Source organism: Meles meles, chromosome 8 (genome assembly GCF_922984935.1).
Source record: "Meles meles chromosome 8, mMelMel3.1 paternal haplotype, whole genome shotgun sequence".
In the NCBI taxonomy this organism is placed as follows: Eukaryota; Metazoa; Chordata; class Mammalia; order Carnivora; family Mustelidae; genus Meles; species Meles meles.
The window spans coordinates 2,692,641-2,707,650 of record NC_060073.1 but is presented as its reverse complement, the minus strand read 5'-3'; the positions used below and the strand labels follow the sequence as shown (position 1 = coordinate 2,707,650).

The 15,010-nt window shown below is 58.7% G+C and overlaps 1 protein-coding gene across 1 annotated transcript in view; it reads right to left on the bottom strand.

The window, feature by feature from the left end:
- The window catches only part of SHANK2 (SH3 and multiple ankyrin repeat domains 2), a 459,520-nt gene that overhangs the window by 385,726 nt on the left and 58,784 nt on the right, over nt 1-15,010 (bottom strand). The window contains exon 3 of the mRNA XM_046014851.1: nt 9,883-10,102. Within this exon, the coding sequence (XP_045870807.1) occupies nt 9,883-10,089 (207 nt within the window). The 5' untranslated portion in view covers nt 10,090-10,102. The remainder of the gene's footprint in view (nt 1-9,882; nt 10,103-15,010) is intronic.

Genomic DNA, 15,010 nt, shown 5'->3' with positions numbered 1-15,010 from the left:
GTGTGTGTCTGGGTCTGGATCTCCTTTTAAGACAGCATTCCTGGGGTGCGTGTGTGGCTCAGTAGGTTAAACATCTGCCTTTGGCTCCGGTCATAATCCCAGGACCAGTCCCGGGATCAAGTCCCACATGGGGCTCTCTGCTCGGTCGGGGAGTCTGCTTCCCCTTCTGCCCCTCTCCCGACTCATGCTTTCTCTCTCGAAAATAAATCTAAAATCTTAAAAAAAAAAGATACCATTCCCATCGGATGAGGTCCTGCCCGAGCCACCTCATTTCACCTTAACCATCTCTTTAAAGATGCCGCACCAAGGGACGCCTGGGCAGCTCAGTTGGTTGGACGACTGCCTTCGGCTCAGGTCATGATCCTGGAGTCCCAGGATCGAGTCCCACATCGGGCTCCCAGCTCCACGGGGAGTCTGCTTCTCCCTCTGACCTTCTCCATGCTCATGCTCTCTCTCACTGCCTCTCACTCTCAAATAAATAAATAAAATCTTTTAAAGATGCCGCCCCAATTGTACTCACTTCTCGAGGTGCTGGGGTGAGAACTTCTACACAGGGACCGCAGTGGAGGACCACAGCCCACACCACGTGACCTTGGCCCAGTCTCTGCCTCCCGTTAAGCCCCACGTGCTCCGGGTGGGCCACGCCAGTGTCGCCAACTAATCACACGACGCACAGATGATCCAAACCTTTATGCTCTGGGGTCGTGTGCCCACCGACGCCTGAGGGGTCGGCCTATGGGGGCAGAAAGAGACGGAAGCTGGACAAGACTGTTCCTTGATTTGCAACAACGGGACATGAGAATGTTTATGGGAGAGAGTCAACAGCTCTCCAGACCTGTTCTGGGTCCCGTACAATGGGGGTGATGGCAGGGTCGTTCTGTGAGATCGTACAAGGGTCCGGGAGTGTCTAGACAGAGCTTGAGAGACTGTGAACATCCTCCTATGTAACATGTGTTGTTACAGTGCAGCGTCAGGAGGCCAAGGAAAGGACCGTCAACAACGCAAGGTTGGACCAGGGGGCTTCCACCCAGAAAAAGGTTAAAAAAAAAAGAGAGAAAGGAAGAGCTGCCGAAGCATTTGGGGGGGAATGGTGCCAAGGGGACCCTCCCTGCAGAGCTGGAGAGGGTCCCCAGGGAGAATAAATATCCCAGCAGCGTTCAGCAAGAACTCAGGATGCTCGGGAAAAAGCCCAAGCTTCCGAGGGCATCACCTGTTGCGGACAAGTGCGTTTCGCACGGAAAACTTCTCCGGTCCCACTTCATGTCATTGTCAGTCCTTTAATGGTGCGTTTTAAAAGAGCCATCATAAACAGAACGGCCAGGAGCCATCTGAAGGTGAATTCAGGCGTGCTCAAGCCCTTCAGAGCTGCTCGTGCCCCATGAGCAGATCTGTGGGCCCCCGAGAATTAGCCAGCACCAAAGCAGCCCAAACCAGGGCCGGGCAGTTTCCAAATGCAGCCGTGCAAACGCAACAGTGAATTTGCTGTGGACAAAGAGCCCTCAGGCTGGAACCTGGGCCAGCAAACAGGGAAACGTTCTCCCGGCTGACTCATGAAGCTTCAAATAAGGGATTTCGAGGGAAGAGGCAATGCTGGGGGACCTTGACTGAGGAGGACAGCCTGATCTGAGGATGCTGAAGTCTCGGGGCCTCGCTGGTGACTGTGGACATTTAAACACTAACGAAGGACAGGAAGTAGGTGTGGACTCATTTTTCCAATCAGAGTAAGAGTTTGCAAACATTAAAAGCCTCATCACCGTCTGGCACTCTGTTGAAGTAGTGGGAAAACCACATGTTGGGGCTCATTTCTAAGAGGCTAACTGGCAGTCCTCAGCCTTTGTCAAGGGGACGGGACACGGAGGCACTGGCTTGGAGGCTGTCCGTGACTTGTGCCCTCCTTGGAAGCGAGTGAATTCTCCCCTTTTGCTAGCCATCATCAGGGAGGGGGAGCTCCAGAGTAGAGTGGAGGAAAGGACATTCAGGTTCAGGGGAGGACAGGGGAAGGGATCACGTGCTCCTGACTCCCCCTCCCCGCCACATCTCATGTGCTCCTGCAAGTTAGGATTAGCACTCCTGAGCCCAAAGAGGAACAAGGAAAGCTCAGAAGGGCTCTCCCACAGCCGTGAGAGGCAGGGCAGCCGATTCCTGCGTCCCAGCAGTGCCCATGTGCCACGGGTTAGCAGGCAGGGGCCAAGAAGTGGACGGGAGGCGGTGGGAGACACGCACAGCGCGGACACTGTGGGTACGACCCCCGTCCATCCAGAGAGGGAGTGCGGGAAGAGCAAAGTCACAACCGGGCGGGCAGGAGGCAGACGCAGCAGGAGTCACAGATCTGACCACAGAAGGTGCGGGAAGAGAAGCGCCACGGCCTTGGATTTAACCCAGAAAATTAATATTGATGGTTCGGGCCCTGGCCCTGCTGCCTTCTAGGTGATTCTAATCAGCCTGCGACATGGGGAGAGGAGGCGAGCTCTGCTCCCCCAGCGCGGCCATTGAACAGCAACGTTCTCCACACAATGTGGGATTTACAAAGCTTTTCTTACAGAATGTGTGATCATTCCAGGCCAAAGCCACTTGCCCAAATATTATTTTCTCAGAGAGATTTAAGTAGGTATTAAGGCGAAGCTTAAGCAGAAGGACACAGCAACTCAGAGACTCGTCACCGGGGCTACGGGGACCCCAGCGAGCCATGCCGGCTGCGCTCACGTGGAAAACATTAACCTAAAACCAACGGAGACGCAGCATGGAAGGCTTACACCACCCAAAACCGATGCTGGTTAAACAGGGTTTTGGGGCTTTTGTTTTGTTTTTAATGATGCAAAAGAAAATAAAGCCCCTCTCGGCCCCCAGCCAGCTGCCCTGTGAGATGGATAATAACCGGCATGACCGCGGCCTCCCCCCGCCCCCGCAGCCCTCCCCTGTGTTTTAAACCACTTACAACCTGCTAGTTTCCTGATTGAAGCTGTGAGGTGCAAACCACTCCGTTTAAGGATACGAGCTTGACTATCACCACCATGTCGTGGAGAAAATGGAGGCAGAGGGAGGTCGGGGACCAGGCATGAGGGCTCTCTTTGGCCTTAGCAACCCATTAATGAAACCACGAAGAAAATCAGAGTCCATGCTCTCCATCCCCCCAAAAGTGATCCAAACGTGCACTACAAAGAGAGCAGGGTCACCGAAGGGAGAGATCAAAGATCCAGACCATCTGTTTCTGTCATGCAAAAGGGATGGACGGAGGCAGGGAGGAAGGGACAGATGGAGAGATGGATGATGGATGGTTAGATGGAAAGATGGGTGATGGAGGGAGGGAGGAAGGGAGGGAGGAAAGGATGGGTGGATGGGGGGATGGCCGGATTGGTGGATGGATGGATGCGTGGGTGGACGGATGGGTGGTTGGAGGGAGGGAAGGAGGGAAGGAGAGAGGGAAGGAGAGAGGAATGGAGGGATGGATGGATGGATGGATGGGTAGATGGGTGGATGGATGAATGGGTGGATGGATGGGTGGATGGGGGACAGATGGAGGGATGTAGGGATGGATGGATGGATGACAGATGGGTGGACAGATGGAGGGAAGGGGGAACAGAAGGATAAATGGGTAACAGGTGAACGAATAACATCAAAGACAAGACGTCTCACAATATACCACCAGATGTTAAAAGTTATGGATGACACGCCCAGTACAATGCCAAGTGTGTATGTCCTTTCTTACGCAACCCCACACTCCAGTGATCACTAACGCATACAGAGACCGAGACACAGAGGGAGTCACACTGAATTCGTGACAGTGCTTGCCTCTGAGGAGAAGGGCTGGGCATAAGGAGATTCTGACATTATCAGGAACGTTTTACGCCTAGGATTAAAAAGTGACAAAATGCAGGGCACCTGGGTGACTGTCAGGTGAGCGTCTGACTCTGGATTTCTGCTCAGGTCATGATCTCAAGGTCGTGAGATCCAGTCCCACACTGGGCTCTGCACCGGGTGTGGCGGCTACTTAACGTTCTCTCTCTCCCTCTCCCTCTGTCTCTGCCCCCAACCCCTGCTCATGCACAGACACTCTCTCTAAGAAAAAAAAAGAGCGACAAAATGCTAACCCCCATCGATTATTCATGATAGACACACTGGTATTTATGGTATTATTCTTTGACTTGACCTGTATTTTTAATTTTCTTATATTAAAAAAATACGCAGCGTCAAACTAAGACATAGGGTACTTTTCCGCGTCTGAGGGGCCTCCGTGGTGGGAAAGCAGTCAACCCCGGGCCACACCGCAGGGACTCGAAGTTCGTGAAGGAGGAGCATCATCACCAACATCTCCTTCAGCCCACTGGGTCCTCTTGACTTCGCTTTCGGGGCAGAAAATGTGCTCAAGTCGGGGGCATGTAGAAGTAATTTTCTAATGAAGCCTAAAATGCCAAACCAATTTCCTTTCGGTAGCCAACAAGCAGGCAGGACACAGCACATTCCCAGCTGGGGAGACCTACAGACAGAACGGCAGCCCCAAAGACGGTAACCGTCCCTCCCTCCATTCATCCTTCCATCCACCCGCCCAAAACTTTGGTGCAAGAGCTTTTCACGTCTGTGCCGGCCGGCTGCTGATCACGGGTGAGGCTGTGTAACGATGGCGTTCGAGCCGCCAAGGAGGTAAGTGTTGGTCTCAGGGGAAGCGGTCAACGGAGGAAAACGTGGCTCTGTCTCCCGGGCCACACAGTGCGGGATTCCACTGGTGGGGAATGTCCAGAGAAAGGAAAGCCACGGGGACTGAAGGCAGGTGAGTGGCTGCCGGGGGCTGGGGGCAGGGGACGGGGCTGACTGCTGACGAGCAGGGCTTCCCTTCTGGGGCGATGAGAATGTGCTAAATAAGATTGTGGTGCCGGACATACTCACCTGCGAATTCACTAAGGCTTATTGAACTGCACGCTTGTCATGGGCAAATTGTATGGAAAGGGAATTCGATCTCAATTTCTGAAAGAAATCTTTTTTCCCCTCTGCCGAGAAACTATCAAGATGCGGGCATCACAGTGTAGAACTTGATGATGCGGGGGACGCCTGGGGGGCGCAGGCGGTTAAGCCTCTGCCTTCGGCTCAGGTTATGATCTTGGGGTCCTGGGATCGAGCTGCACGTCGGGCTCTCTGCTCAGTGAGGAGCCTGCTTCTCCCTCTCCCTCTGCCTGCTGCTCCCCCTGCGTGTGCTGTCTCTCTCTCAAATAAATAAATAAAATCTTTAAAAAAAGAAAGAAAGAAAGAAAAGAAAAAACATTTGAACCAGGGCTCCTGGGTGGCTCAGTCGGTTAAGCGTCTGACTCTTGGTTTCATGATCTCAGGTCAGGACCGCAGGGTCCATGGCGGGGGGGGGGGGGGGGGGTCCTGCTCAGGGGGAATCTGCTTCTCCCTCTCCCTCTCGCCACAACTCTACAGTGTGCATGCGCTGTCTCTCTCTCTCTCAAATAAAGACAGAAATCTTAAAAACAAAACAAAAAGCAACTTGCCGACACCAGTCGCAAGCAGGGACCCTTCGAACAGCAGCGCACACTCCCGTCGTCACCACGCGAACCTCGTCATCTAGGGAGCTGCTCTAACGTCACCCCCCACCCGCCGGCGGCGAGGCTGCAGACGACGGACTTCACTCCCTCCCTCAGGGGACACTGACGCACCAGCCGCAGGGGCACAAGGGTGGACAGGACCGAGCGCTGGCGGACAGAGACGCTGGCCACACAGTCACCCAGCGCGCACCTGCGGGATCACGGCCGTGCGGGGTCGCCGGGAAGCGCGGGCCGTGAGGACACCCGCGGGCATCGGTGGGGCGGGGGCGGGGTGCCGTGTCAGTATGGGATCGTTAACCTTGAAACAGCGGGAGCGCCTAGGGGAGGTTGAGGGACGGGGTGCGACTGTGCTCCCACAGCAAGCAGTCGCCTGGGGCGCTGTGTGGGCTCTGCCCGTCCAGGGACAAGACGGCAGCACGGAGAACAGGGTCACAGAGACGGACAGGAGAGCCGGGGTGAAGTCTATGGCTTGTAAATTAGACCTCGGTGAAGTTGCTGTTTTGTCGTTTTTCTTTAAGTTGACCGCTAGCTGAGAGAGGGCACCACCGTGGGACCAGATGTGCAGGTCAGAGAGAGGGAGGGAGGGTCCCGGCATCCCTTCCAGGCAACGTGAGTTGTCACTGAGCAGGTGTCAAGGGAGAGTGAGCCCCGCCCCTGGGATGGGAGGTCAGAGCTGAATGCGAGATGGGACCGTGGTCGTGGCCACGGCCGTCGCCGTCCTTCACTCCGGCGTGGTAATGAGGCCTTGGGTGTGGGAAGAGTACGGAGTGACCCTGAACTCCGGAGCTTCACGGGAGAGGTGAGCAGAAGGTGGCGAGGTCGCCGGGCAGAGGAGCGATGCCAGGAAAAGGTCTCTGGTTTGATGGGAGACGCGTCCCTGGTGGAGGGGGACGAGGGGAACGAGGGAGCCAGGCCCAGCCCACCCATGCCTCCCCCAGCCCAGCCCCTGTGCCGTGCAGCCACGCGGGGCCAGGATGCTGCAGAGAGCAAGGCAGGGGGATACCAGACCCACAGACCCTCTGAAAAGACGGTCCTAAGACAAACCTCCAGGGAGGGGAGCTGGGAAGTGACTCGTTCCCAGAAGCGTGGACCCCATGAACTCCTAAAAGAAGGCAGACACCACTCGCTGCCTGGGGGCCACAGTCAACAGCAGTATGTGCCCAGCAACGTGCTCCAATGGCGCTCTTCAAGGCAGCCAGTCATTCCTGCCCAGGTCTTCTGGAACCTTCTCTCATGATGGATGGTCTCTGTACAACGAGAGGCCAAGAGGGAGCAACAGGGGCTTGATTCTCAGCTACCAAACAAGGAGGGGGCTCAGAGATAGCCAAGACGGGTGAAGGAGTCCCAACACTCAGTGTCGCGGAAGACCTCGGGTAGGGCCAAATACAGCGTCTGCAACAGAAGGGGGGGGGGGCTCTCTGCCTGGTGTTCTACTGTGGTCTTCAGTGACAGCAGGCCAAGGTCACCCAGAAACCACATATGTCCGACAGTCCACGTGAAAGCAAATGATAGGCGGCTGACCTGTGCGGCTGGGAGGCGGGCCCCGAGTGCACGTGGCAGGCGGCTGCTCCGGGGGAGAAGTTTGAGAGTGTGCGCGAGAGAGGGAGGACGGAGGAACGGCAATACGTTATCTTTAAAAGAGTCGGGATCGCAGCTCCGGCGCTTCCTCCTAAATCAAATACCAAAGCTGAAGACACGTAATAAACAGAAGCATCGGTAACGGGAAGGAGGAGAGACTCGTTCTCCCAGGGCTCCTGCCAGGAGGTGGCCTGTCCCTGCACCTCTGTGGCACAGGTTTGCATGGGTCATGGCGGGCCCAACGGACATGGGGCCGACCGCTGCCGCCGAGCGACTCGGGGCAAGCCCTGGGCGGGGGTGGGCACAGGGGCAGGGGCTGGCACTGTGCGCCCAAGGAGGCCCCGTCACGGGTTCCACCCACCTCCGTGATGGCCCACGCGAGGTGTGTTAGAAACCGGATCGCCAGGCGCCCGGGCCCAGCTCGGTTCCTACTTCTCTCAGAACTACGGATAACAGAAGAACCGCGGTTTGTACTGACATCCACACGCGCCACTTGCTTGCGAGGCCCGGTTTGCCTGCCTGCTCTGCGCTCGGCCCCACACTGAGCCCTCCCTGCGTGTGTGGCACGGGCATGTGCCGTTCCCGCACGGCCCTGTGAACCCTGCCGGGGAAGGACTCGGCTCCGCAGGCTTTGAGGAGGCCTCCCGGATGCTCCCGCTCAGAGCTGCAAAATTCCTCCCACTGGAGGGCTGAGGCTCAAAACAGCAGTCGCTTAAAGAAGAGACAGGTCCAGATGGCACCTGAGGGTCAGTGGGGGGGGACACACCAGGGACAGGAGAGGGACGGCCTCCCAGCTCCTCAAGACACCATCTCCCCTTGGGCAGGCAGACACGGGGGTGAGAAACCGGCCCCGGGCGAGATTCCAGGGTCCGTCTCGCGTCCCTGGCTCCGGGACTCACCCTGGCAGGGGCCCACACGCGGGAACAACGGCTACTTTGTTGCTGGGGTTCATGCCCGTGGGAGTGCTGAACTCAGCCTCCAGGGGCTTTGTTTGTCTTAACAAAGTGAAGAGAGGTGATCTTTAGAAGGTTCCGGAAACAATTACGCTCCCGGGAGCAGAGACAAAACCCCTGGCAGGCCTTCGTCGCTGTGGGCCTGGGGAACAGGTGTCTCTCCGTCGGTAATTCCCGACAGGTTCCCGAGGCCTCTGGCACAGTGGACAGAATCCGCCACGCCCCCTGCCAGGAAGAGGTCACGACAGGCCGGCGTGGGACACAGCCTCCAGGCGAGCCCCCGCATCGTGGTGCCTCTCCAACGTCCCACGTTCTTACTCACTACCCGTGGGGTATCTCAACAGCCACGACGGCAAACGGTCTCTCTGCCCGTTGTCGGTGTGTGCGCCCCCCCCAGGTATGGGCAGAGCCGGCTCGGAGCGAGGACCCTGACGGAGGTAACAGATGCTCACGGGCCCTTGCTGTCCCCTGGCCCCGGCGGCACGCCTGGTCTTCACTGGCTCACTTCACGCCCGCAGGTGGGCCCCAGGCTCGAGACCTTTCGGTGCCCCAAAACACAGGGCGGACAGCAGGAGGCTGACTCCGATCCGTCTCGGACGCTCTGGCCGCCATGCCATGCCTTCTGCGAGGCTGCCCATGGGCCACCTTCCCCGGTGACAACAAGCTATAGGAGCCAACGCGGCACGAGTGACCACGTCCAACACCAGCCCGTGGTGGGTTCGGAGGCTCCGGGCCGGGCGTCCCAGGCCACCTGATCCTCGCCACCTGCTGGCACCAGGAGGGTGTCGGTGGGGCGTGGGCGTGTGGGGTGGGTGACATCCCGCCTCCTCGTCCGCGCTGGTTACAGGCCCGCTCACTCTGTGTGACACCACGCCCAGGACTGCTCGCCAGGGCTGCCCAGCTCGGGCTGTTTCACGGACTCACGGAAGTGACGCGCGCGAGGGCCTTAATTCAACATCCGGCCCGCGGGCAGCACGCAGGACGTTCCCAAAGGACGCGCGGGCGCCGACCCGGGACCCGGCTTTCCCACAGAGGGACTGTGTCTGCAGGACACTCGGCATCGGGGCGGGAGGGAGCCGAGGAGAGCTCGCCCCCACACGGTCAGAGCGACAGAGGGACAGCACGCGGCGGGCAGCTGCCCAAGTCGAGCCGGAACAGCGGGAAACGATGCAGGTGAGCGAGAGGAGAGGAGGGAGGCGGAACCAGACGCGCGCCCAGCTGGAAAGGACGCGAGCCAGGTAAAAGAAGGAAGAGCTACGAGAGGAGGAGAAACCACAAAACCTGGTTAAAAGAAAAAGAGAGACAAGGAACCAGTGGCTCAAAAGAATAACTGTCGAGATGAGGATGGAGAAGCCGGAACCTCCGCCACGGTCCGTCAGGAATTCCGAGGGACAGGACAGAATGGGTCCAAGCAGTCACACCATAAGGGAACGCTCGAGAACATCACGGCGGACGACAAAGAGAGCACTGGGGATGAAGGCAGGTACGGAGAAGCCCACGGGCACGTGGCTGCAGGCCCTGAAACAGGGAACCCAGCCCGCCAGCCAGAGGAGCAGCGCGGGAGAAAATCCTGCATCCTCCCCGAGGCTGGTCCCGGAGCCCTTGAGGTCTGGCCTCTGCCCGGCCCGGAACAGGAGCTCAGTAAGTGGCCCGAGGCGCCGCAGCGCACTAGGAAGCAGGCAAAGGCGCCGGTGATGGGAAGGAGGGGAGGGCAGGGCGGGTGCACAATGTGCGGGTCGCTGCCAGGACAGGCCGTGCGGAAGGTGACCCAGGGGCCCTCGAGCTCAGGCAGCACTGGGACGAACAGGGCCTACCGTCTGCTGCAGGTCCTGGATGAGGATACGGATGACCAGCGTGTTGCCTTGGCTCTCCTCCGTCCTGGCGGCACTGGGCTTCTCTGCCGTGGCCCGGATGGTGTCATAGATGGTTTCTTCCTTGGAGCTGTCCGACTCGGACCCCACGGAGTAGTCGGAGAAGCTCTGGGCCATCTCGTCCTCGCTGGAGGTCGGGCTGCGCGGCATGGCTGCCCAGCGTCTGTGAGAGGGGGAGAAGAAACACAACCGGGCGTGGGAAACTGCACACAGAAACCCCGGGGCTCGGTGGGGACCGGCGCCTCAGGTTCACGGTCCTGCACCTGCTGGTGCGACAGACAGCAGAGCTGCAGAGCGTGACGCATGGGCCTCTGGGGTGGGGAGAACATAGCAACCCCCACCCCTGGGCTGCCTCCTGCAGTCCGGACCTGGAGGCAGCCGTGGCCGGGATGGGGACCCACAGGCTCTGTCCCCCGAGCTGGGCAACCCCGCAAGCACAAGGAGCCCTAACCAGCCATGGCCACGACCATAGCCTACAGGGATCCACCAAAGGGCCACAGGGGCAGTCTGAAGCCTTCCAAGGCAAGAAAAGCAGCTCGCTTCTGTTTTTCTTTGAAGCCAGGGCAGCAGGAGGGGAAGAAACACAAGCTGCAGGTCAGAACAGTGCCAGTTCATGGTTCCATAACCCTCTGCCTCAACACATAGTAACGATGGGTGACATGTCAAAACAGAACAGAAAAGCAAAAAGACAGGGTCAGACTCAGAAGGGAGATAGTCCTAGGGACCAGGAGTCCGGCGGAGCCCGAAGCCATGAGCAGGCTGACTTGGGGGAGACTCGGGGGTCCCCAAGAGTCTGTGGCGGCTGGGAGTGCGGCTTCCCCACCATCCGGTCTAGTTCCCCAGCAAAGACCAGCTCAGGGCACCGGCCGCAGCTGATGGGAAGGACAAAGGAGGACGTGGGCGTAACTCTGGGAGCACGCTGCCCAGTGACACCCCCGTCTCTGTGGACAGGGGTCAGGAGAGGTTAGGATATGAGCTGGTGTGAGCCAGGGATGCTGGGGGGCTGGCAGAGAGTGTACCGTCCCAAAGCAGCAAGTCCACGTCTTCGTGAACTCTGCAAAGGAGGTCAAGACCCTGCTCACATGGAAAGTGGGCAGGGGTGCCCCCTGCAAGAAAGGGGCTGTCCTGAGCAACCAGGGACAGAGGCCATCCCAATCTCTGACGGACTGCCCGGTCACGGCATCCTCCCACAGAAGGCACAGCTGCGAGGAATGAGTCCCCTACACACGGAGGACCCCCCCAAACAGAATTTCCAGCCATTTACGGGAGGGAGCGGGAGGGAGGAGCTCACCTGTGCACCTGCCCCAGGCTCCAGGCCCAGCAGGTGCTTAGGTGAGCGTCCCCCCACTCCCGTGTTTCATGATTGGGGGAGGTTCAGATAAGTCCAGGTGGGGCACGGTTCACCCAGCGACAATTCTGTGTTCACCGTGGGAAAATGGACACCCACTGTTTTATTTCCAGAGTTCTATTTAAGGACAGCAAGCGCCGGCCGGAGCTGGAAGCATCCCACTGCTCTGCCCACGGGGTCAGTCCGGAGATGCTGGCAGCCACTGGGGGGCGCTCCCATCTGCACCCCAAACTTTCCTGGGCTCACCAGACACCCAGCTGCACACAAAGCCTAACAAAGCAAAGGGCAAGACCATGAGCGGAGTCAGGGGCTCCCTTGCTGCCAAGAGCATCTTGGAGAAAGGACCAAGATCGTGGAACCCACAGACAGTTTTTTTTTGGCCTGCACAGGTTTTAAATATCTATGCGCACCCAGATTTCTGGTTTATGGTGACCATCAGAAAGCTCTGACAATGCTGGAGAGTGCCCCGTAACACCCGGGACAGGGATGAATGCCAGCAACCACCCCTCCCCCAGCATGCCCTCTCCAGGCCCACCGCACGCTCCCCTCCTTGGTACCAGTCCCCTTCCTGGTCCTCCCGCTGTGCGTGAGAGCCCAACAACAGACCCATCCGTTCACTCTGCCTCCCTCGGGACCCCCTGCGAGGGGTCACCGGGCCAGTCACACCTCAAAGAGCAGATCCTCTGTGTCACCCGGGGAAGATCTTCTTTTTTTCCCAGTTAAAATCTCCAAAGCTAACCCCGCGTGATTCCGAATTAAAATTTCAGGGCCAAGGGTCTTTTCTGTATTCACAGCCAGCCGCCTTTGCGAGCTCAACTTCATGCTTTCTCAATCAGAGGAATGCAAACTCGGGCGAGGGACAAGACAGCGGTGGCTGGGTGGTCTGGGTGCTCTTGGCGCTGTCCGAGCAGGGTCCCACCTGCCTGGCTGAGTGGCTAGCCACGTGCTCCTTGTACGCTAGGCACAGACTTTGTAACATATGACACAGAAACAGCGACCACCTAGAGCTACTGTAACAATGTATAATTATTTCTGCATCCCGTCTAACTGCCACGTTACAATAAATAACATTCACAGTTGCAATGTTACAATAAATAACATTCACGGGGAAATATGTTACAGAATTGCACACATGTAATTATTTGCAACTACCTCCCAGGTTCCAAGGAGGCTTACCCTCTAGAACCCTGGTTCTTCATCCTGGCCGCCCAAGTTACTTGGGGAGGCTTTAAGAAAACACCAGCACGAGAATTTCTGAAGGACCTGGGCCGGGACGCTGCCCGGGGACGGTAAGGAGAAGTACCTGCCGCCCACCCCAGGCAGCTCCTTCAAGAGGGAGTACCAGCTGCAGCCAGGGGGCATGCAGACACAAACCCGCCCTCACCTGGGCGTGAGGGGCAGCGGGAGAGGCGCGCCGCTCACCGCCTCAGCCAACAGCATAGACACAGGCCTGTGGTCCCCCACGTGGGGCCTCCAGTGGCTTCTTCCCATCCCAACAGGGGTAAGTTGGCCCAGAGCACTCGCTGCTCCCGTAAAGAACCATGTCTTCCCTCCTCATCACCTGCCTGTGCCTCTTCTGAACCCAGGAGGGACCAGGGGACACAAAGGGGACCCAGAGAAGGCGGCCTCACACTCACAGGAGGGGAATCCCTGTCTAATGAGGAGAGACCCGTCGGGGGACGCCAGGCGCAGGCGGAGGCTAATGAGGCCTTTCCGGGCACACGGGTCCACCAGTTCTTCCCATGGAGGATGGGCGCCGGCTCCGGAAAGCTCCCAGTCAGGGCGGCGCAGGCCTCGGTGTTTGCACTTGGCAGATGGGCAGGGGACCAGCTCCCAGCAGAACGCGGCGCAGCACGGGCCCCATCGCATCGTGGCCTTGCTCGTCTGAGACAACCCAAGAGCAAATGGGATGCGCCGAGCCCCCCAGTTACTTCCCGGAGGACACACGGGCCCCCCTCCATGCACTCCTCCCCACTTCGAAATAGCACCTCAGGCCTGAAACCTAAGAAACCCCTTGCTTGCCATGTCTGCCCTCCCTACCTCTTTTTCTTGAAACCCCCCACAGCCTCGATGGGCTCCGTTTCCAGGGTCCTCTCGGTCAGACAGCATTTCGGGGCCCGTGTGCACCGGGTCTGTTTATTCAGCACCACCGCCCACCCCCCAGCACTGGGGGCACGCGGGCGCTCAGCGGACAGGGAGACGTGGGCAGAGGGGCCAAAGCACAGGCCCCGAGACGGCCGGACGGCGCGGCAAACTCAGGCACCGCCGGCAAGCACGAGGGCCGCCGTGTGCCGGATCTGCTGGCAGCTTCCCGGGGGGGGGGGGGGGGGGGGCAGATTCCAGGCAGACGCTTGGAGAGGACGATCGTCAGGAATTCGTTGTCCTTAATGGTCATGTCACTGACCACAGGACATGTCTGCAGCTGGGCTCGTGGGACGGGTGGCCCGCCGTGGGCACGCAGGTCTGAACCGTGAAGGGCGCAAAACCCCCAGGAGGGTTTCATTTCCAGGAAACTGAAGGCGGCGGGATGGGACTGGAGGACGGTCATGCCCAGCTAAACTCGAACTCGGCTCCAGAAACAGACCTGACAACCCAAAAAAGGAAGGGCTCCCGTGTCCTGGCTGCTCGTGCAACCCACGGATCTCCGCAGGCGGCCCCGTCACCAGAGCCCACCGCAGCCCCTCGCAGCGGCCAGGGGTGACGGTCATGAAGGGACGCGTCTGCCACCAAAGTGCGGGGCAAAAGCCCCCACTGGATAAGTCCAAGGAGGAAGAGGAGGCCACATGCAAGCTGGCCCTTTGCAGGACAGCCCGGGAGCCTAGGCAGAGACCTGAGCGGGAGGTCCTGACCTTAATCAGGGGCTTGAGCAATGAGACCAGCAGACCCATGGGAACAGCAAAGCCCTGGGAAAACATTTAATTATTAACTCCCGGGCAGGACTGCCAGGGTCACCAGGGCCACGTGAGAGAGAGGGCACCGGCCACATCTGCATTTCAGATAAACCACGAATAGATTTTATCGTATTTCCCGAACATTGGATGGGACGTACTTACACTAAAAAAAATCATTCATTGTTCATCGGAAGTTCACACAGGACTAGGCGTCCTGCATTTTGTCGGGGGTGGGGGACAGGCAGGCTCCGAAGACAGCTGTGTCACGAAACCCAGCCCCCCTCGGAAAAGGCACTGCCAGGTCGGAGGAGGGAAGCTTCCCCGCTGTCCCTGGCAACCATTGTGGCATCATTGGCCTCTGGGCGGGGCGGGGGGGGGCAGCTACAAAAACAGGTCAGGAAAGTACAGTGATTCCCCAGGGCCTGTTTTTCTCACCCGCCCACCCCGGGGTGCCTGCAAACAAGGAACGCCAGAAGGAATGCCAGTAAAGGCCATTTTCACAAAGGCTCCATATTTTACGGCTGTAGTGTTCCAGGGAAACGTAAGGTCTTGAACTGGCTGCCGAGCCCCCTCGCACCTCGGCTGGTGGGGGCAGCGGGGGCGGCTAGATTTCCCACTCACTGCCTCCACCGCCACGGCAAACACCAGAGCTGACCTGGGACGTGAGACGCACAGAAAAACCAAACCAAACCAAGAGCGTCCGGCTGCAGCGGACTTCGTCAGGCGCCGCAGGCCCGGGAAGATCGCAGACGAAGTGTCGAGGTCCCACGGGCTGTTTTCACACACACACGTACGGGGGCAGAACGGGTGCTGCTCCAGCGGACTCTCCCAC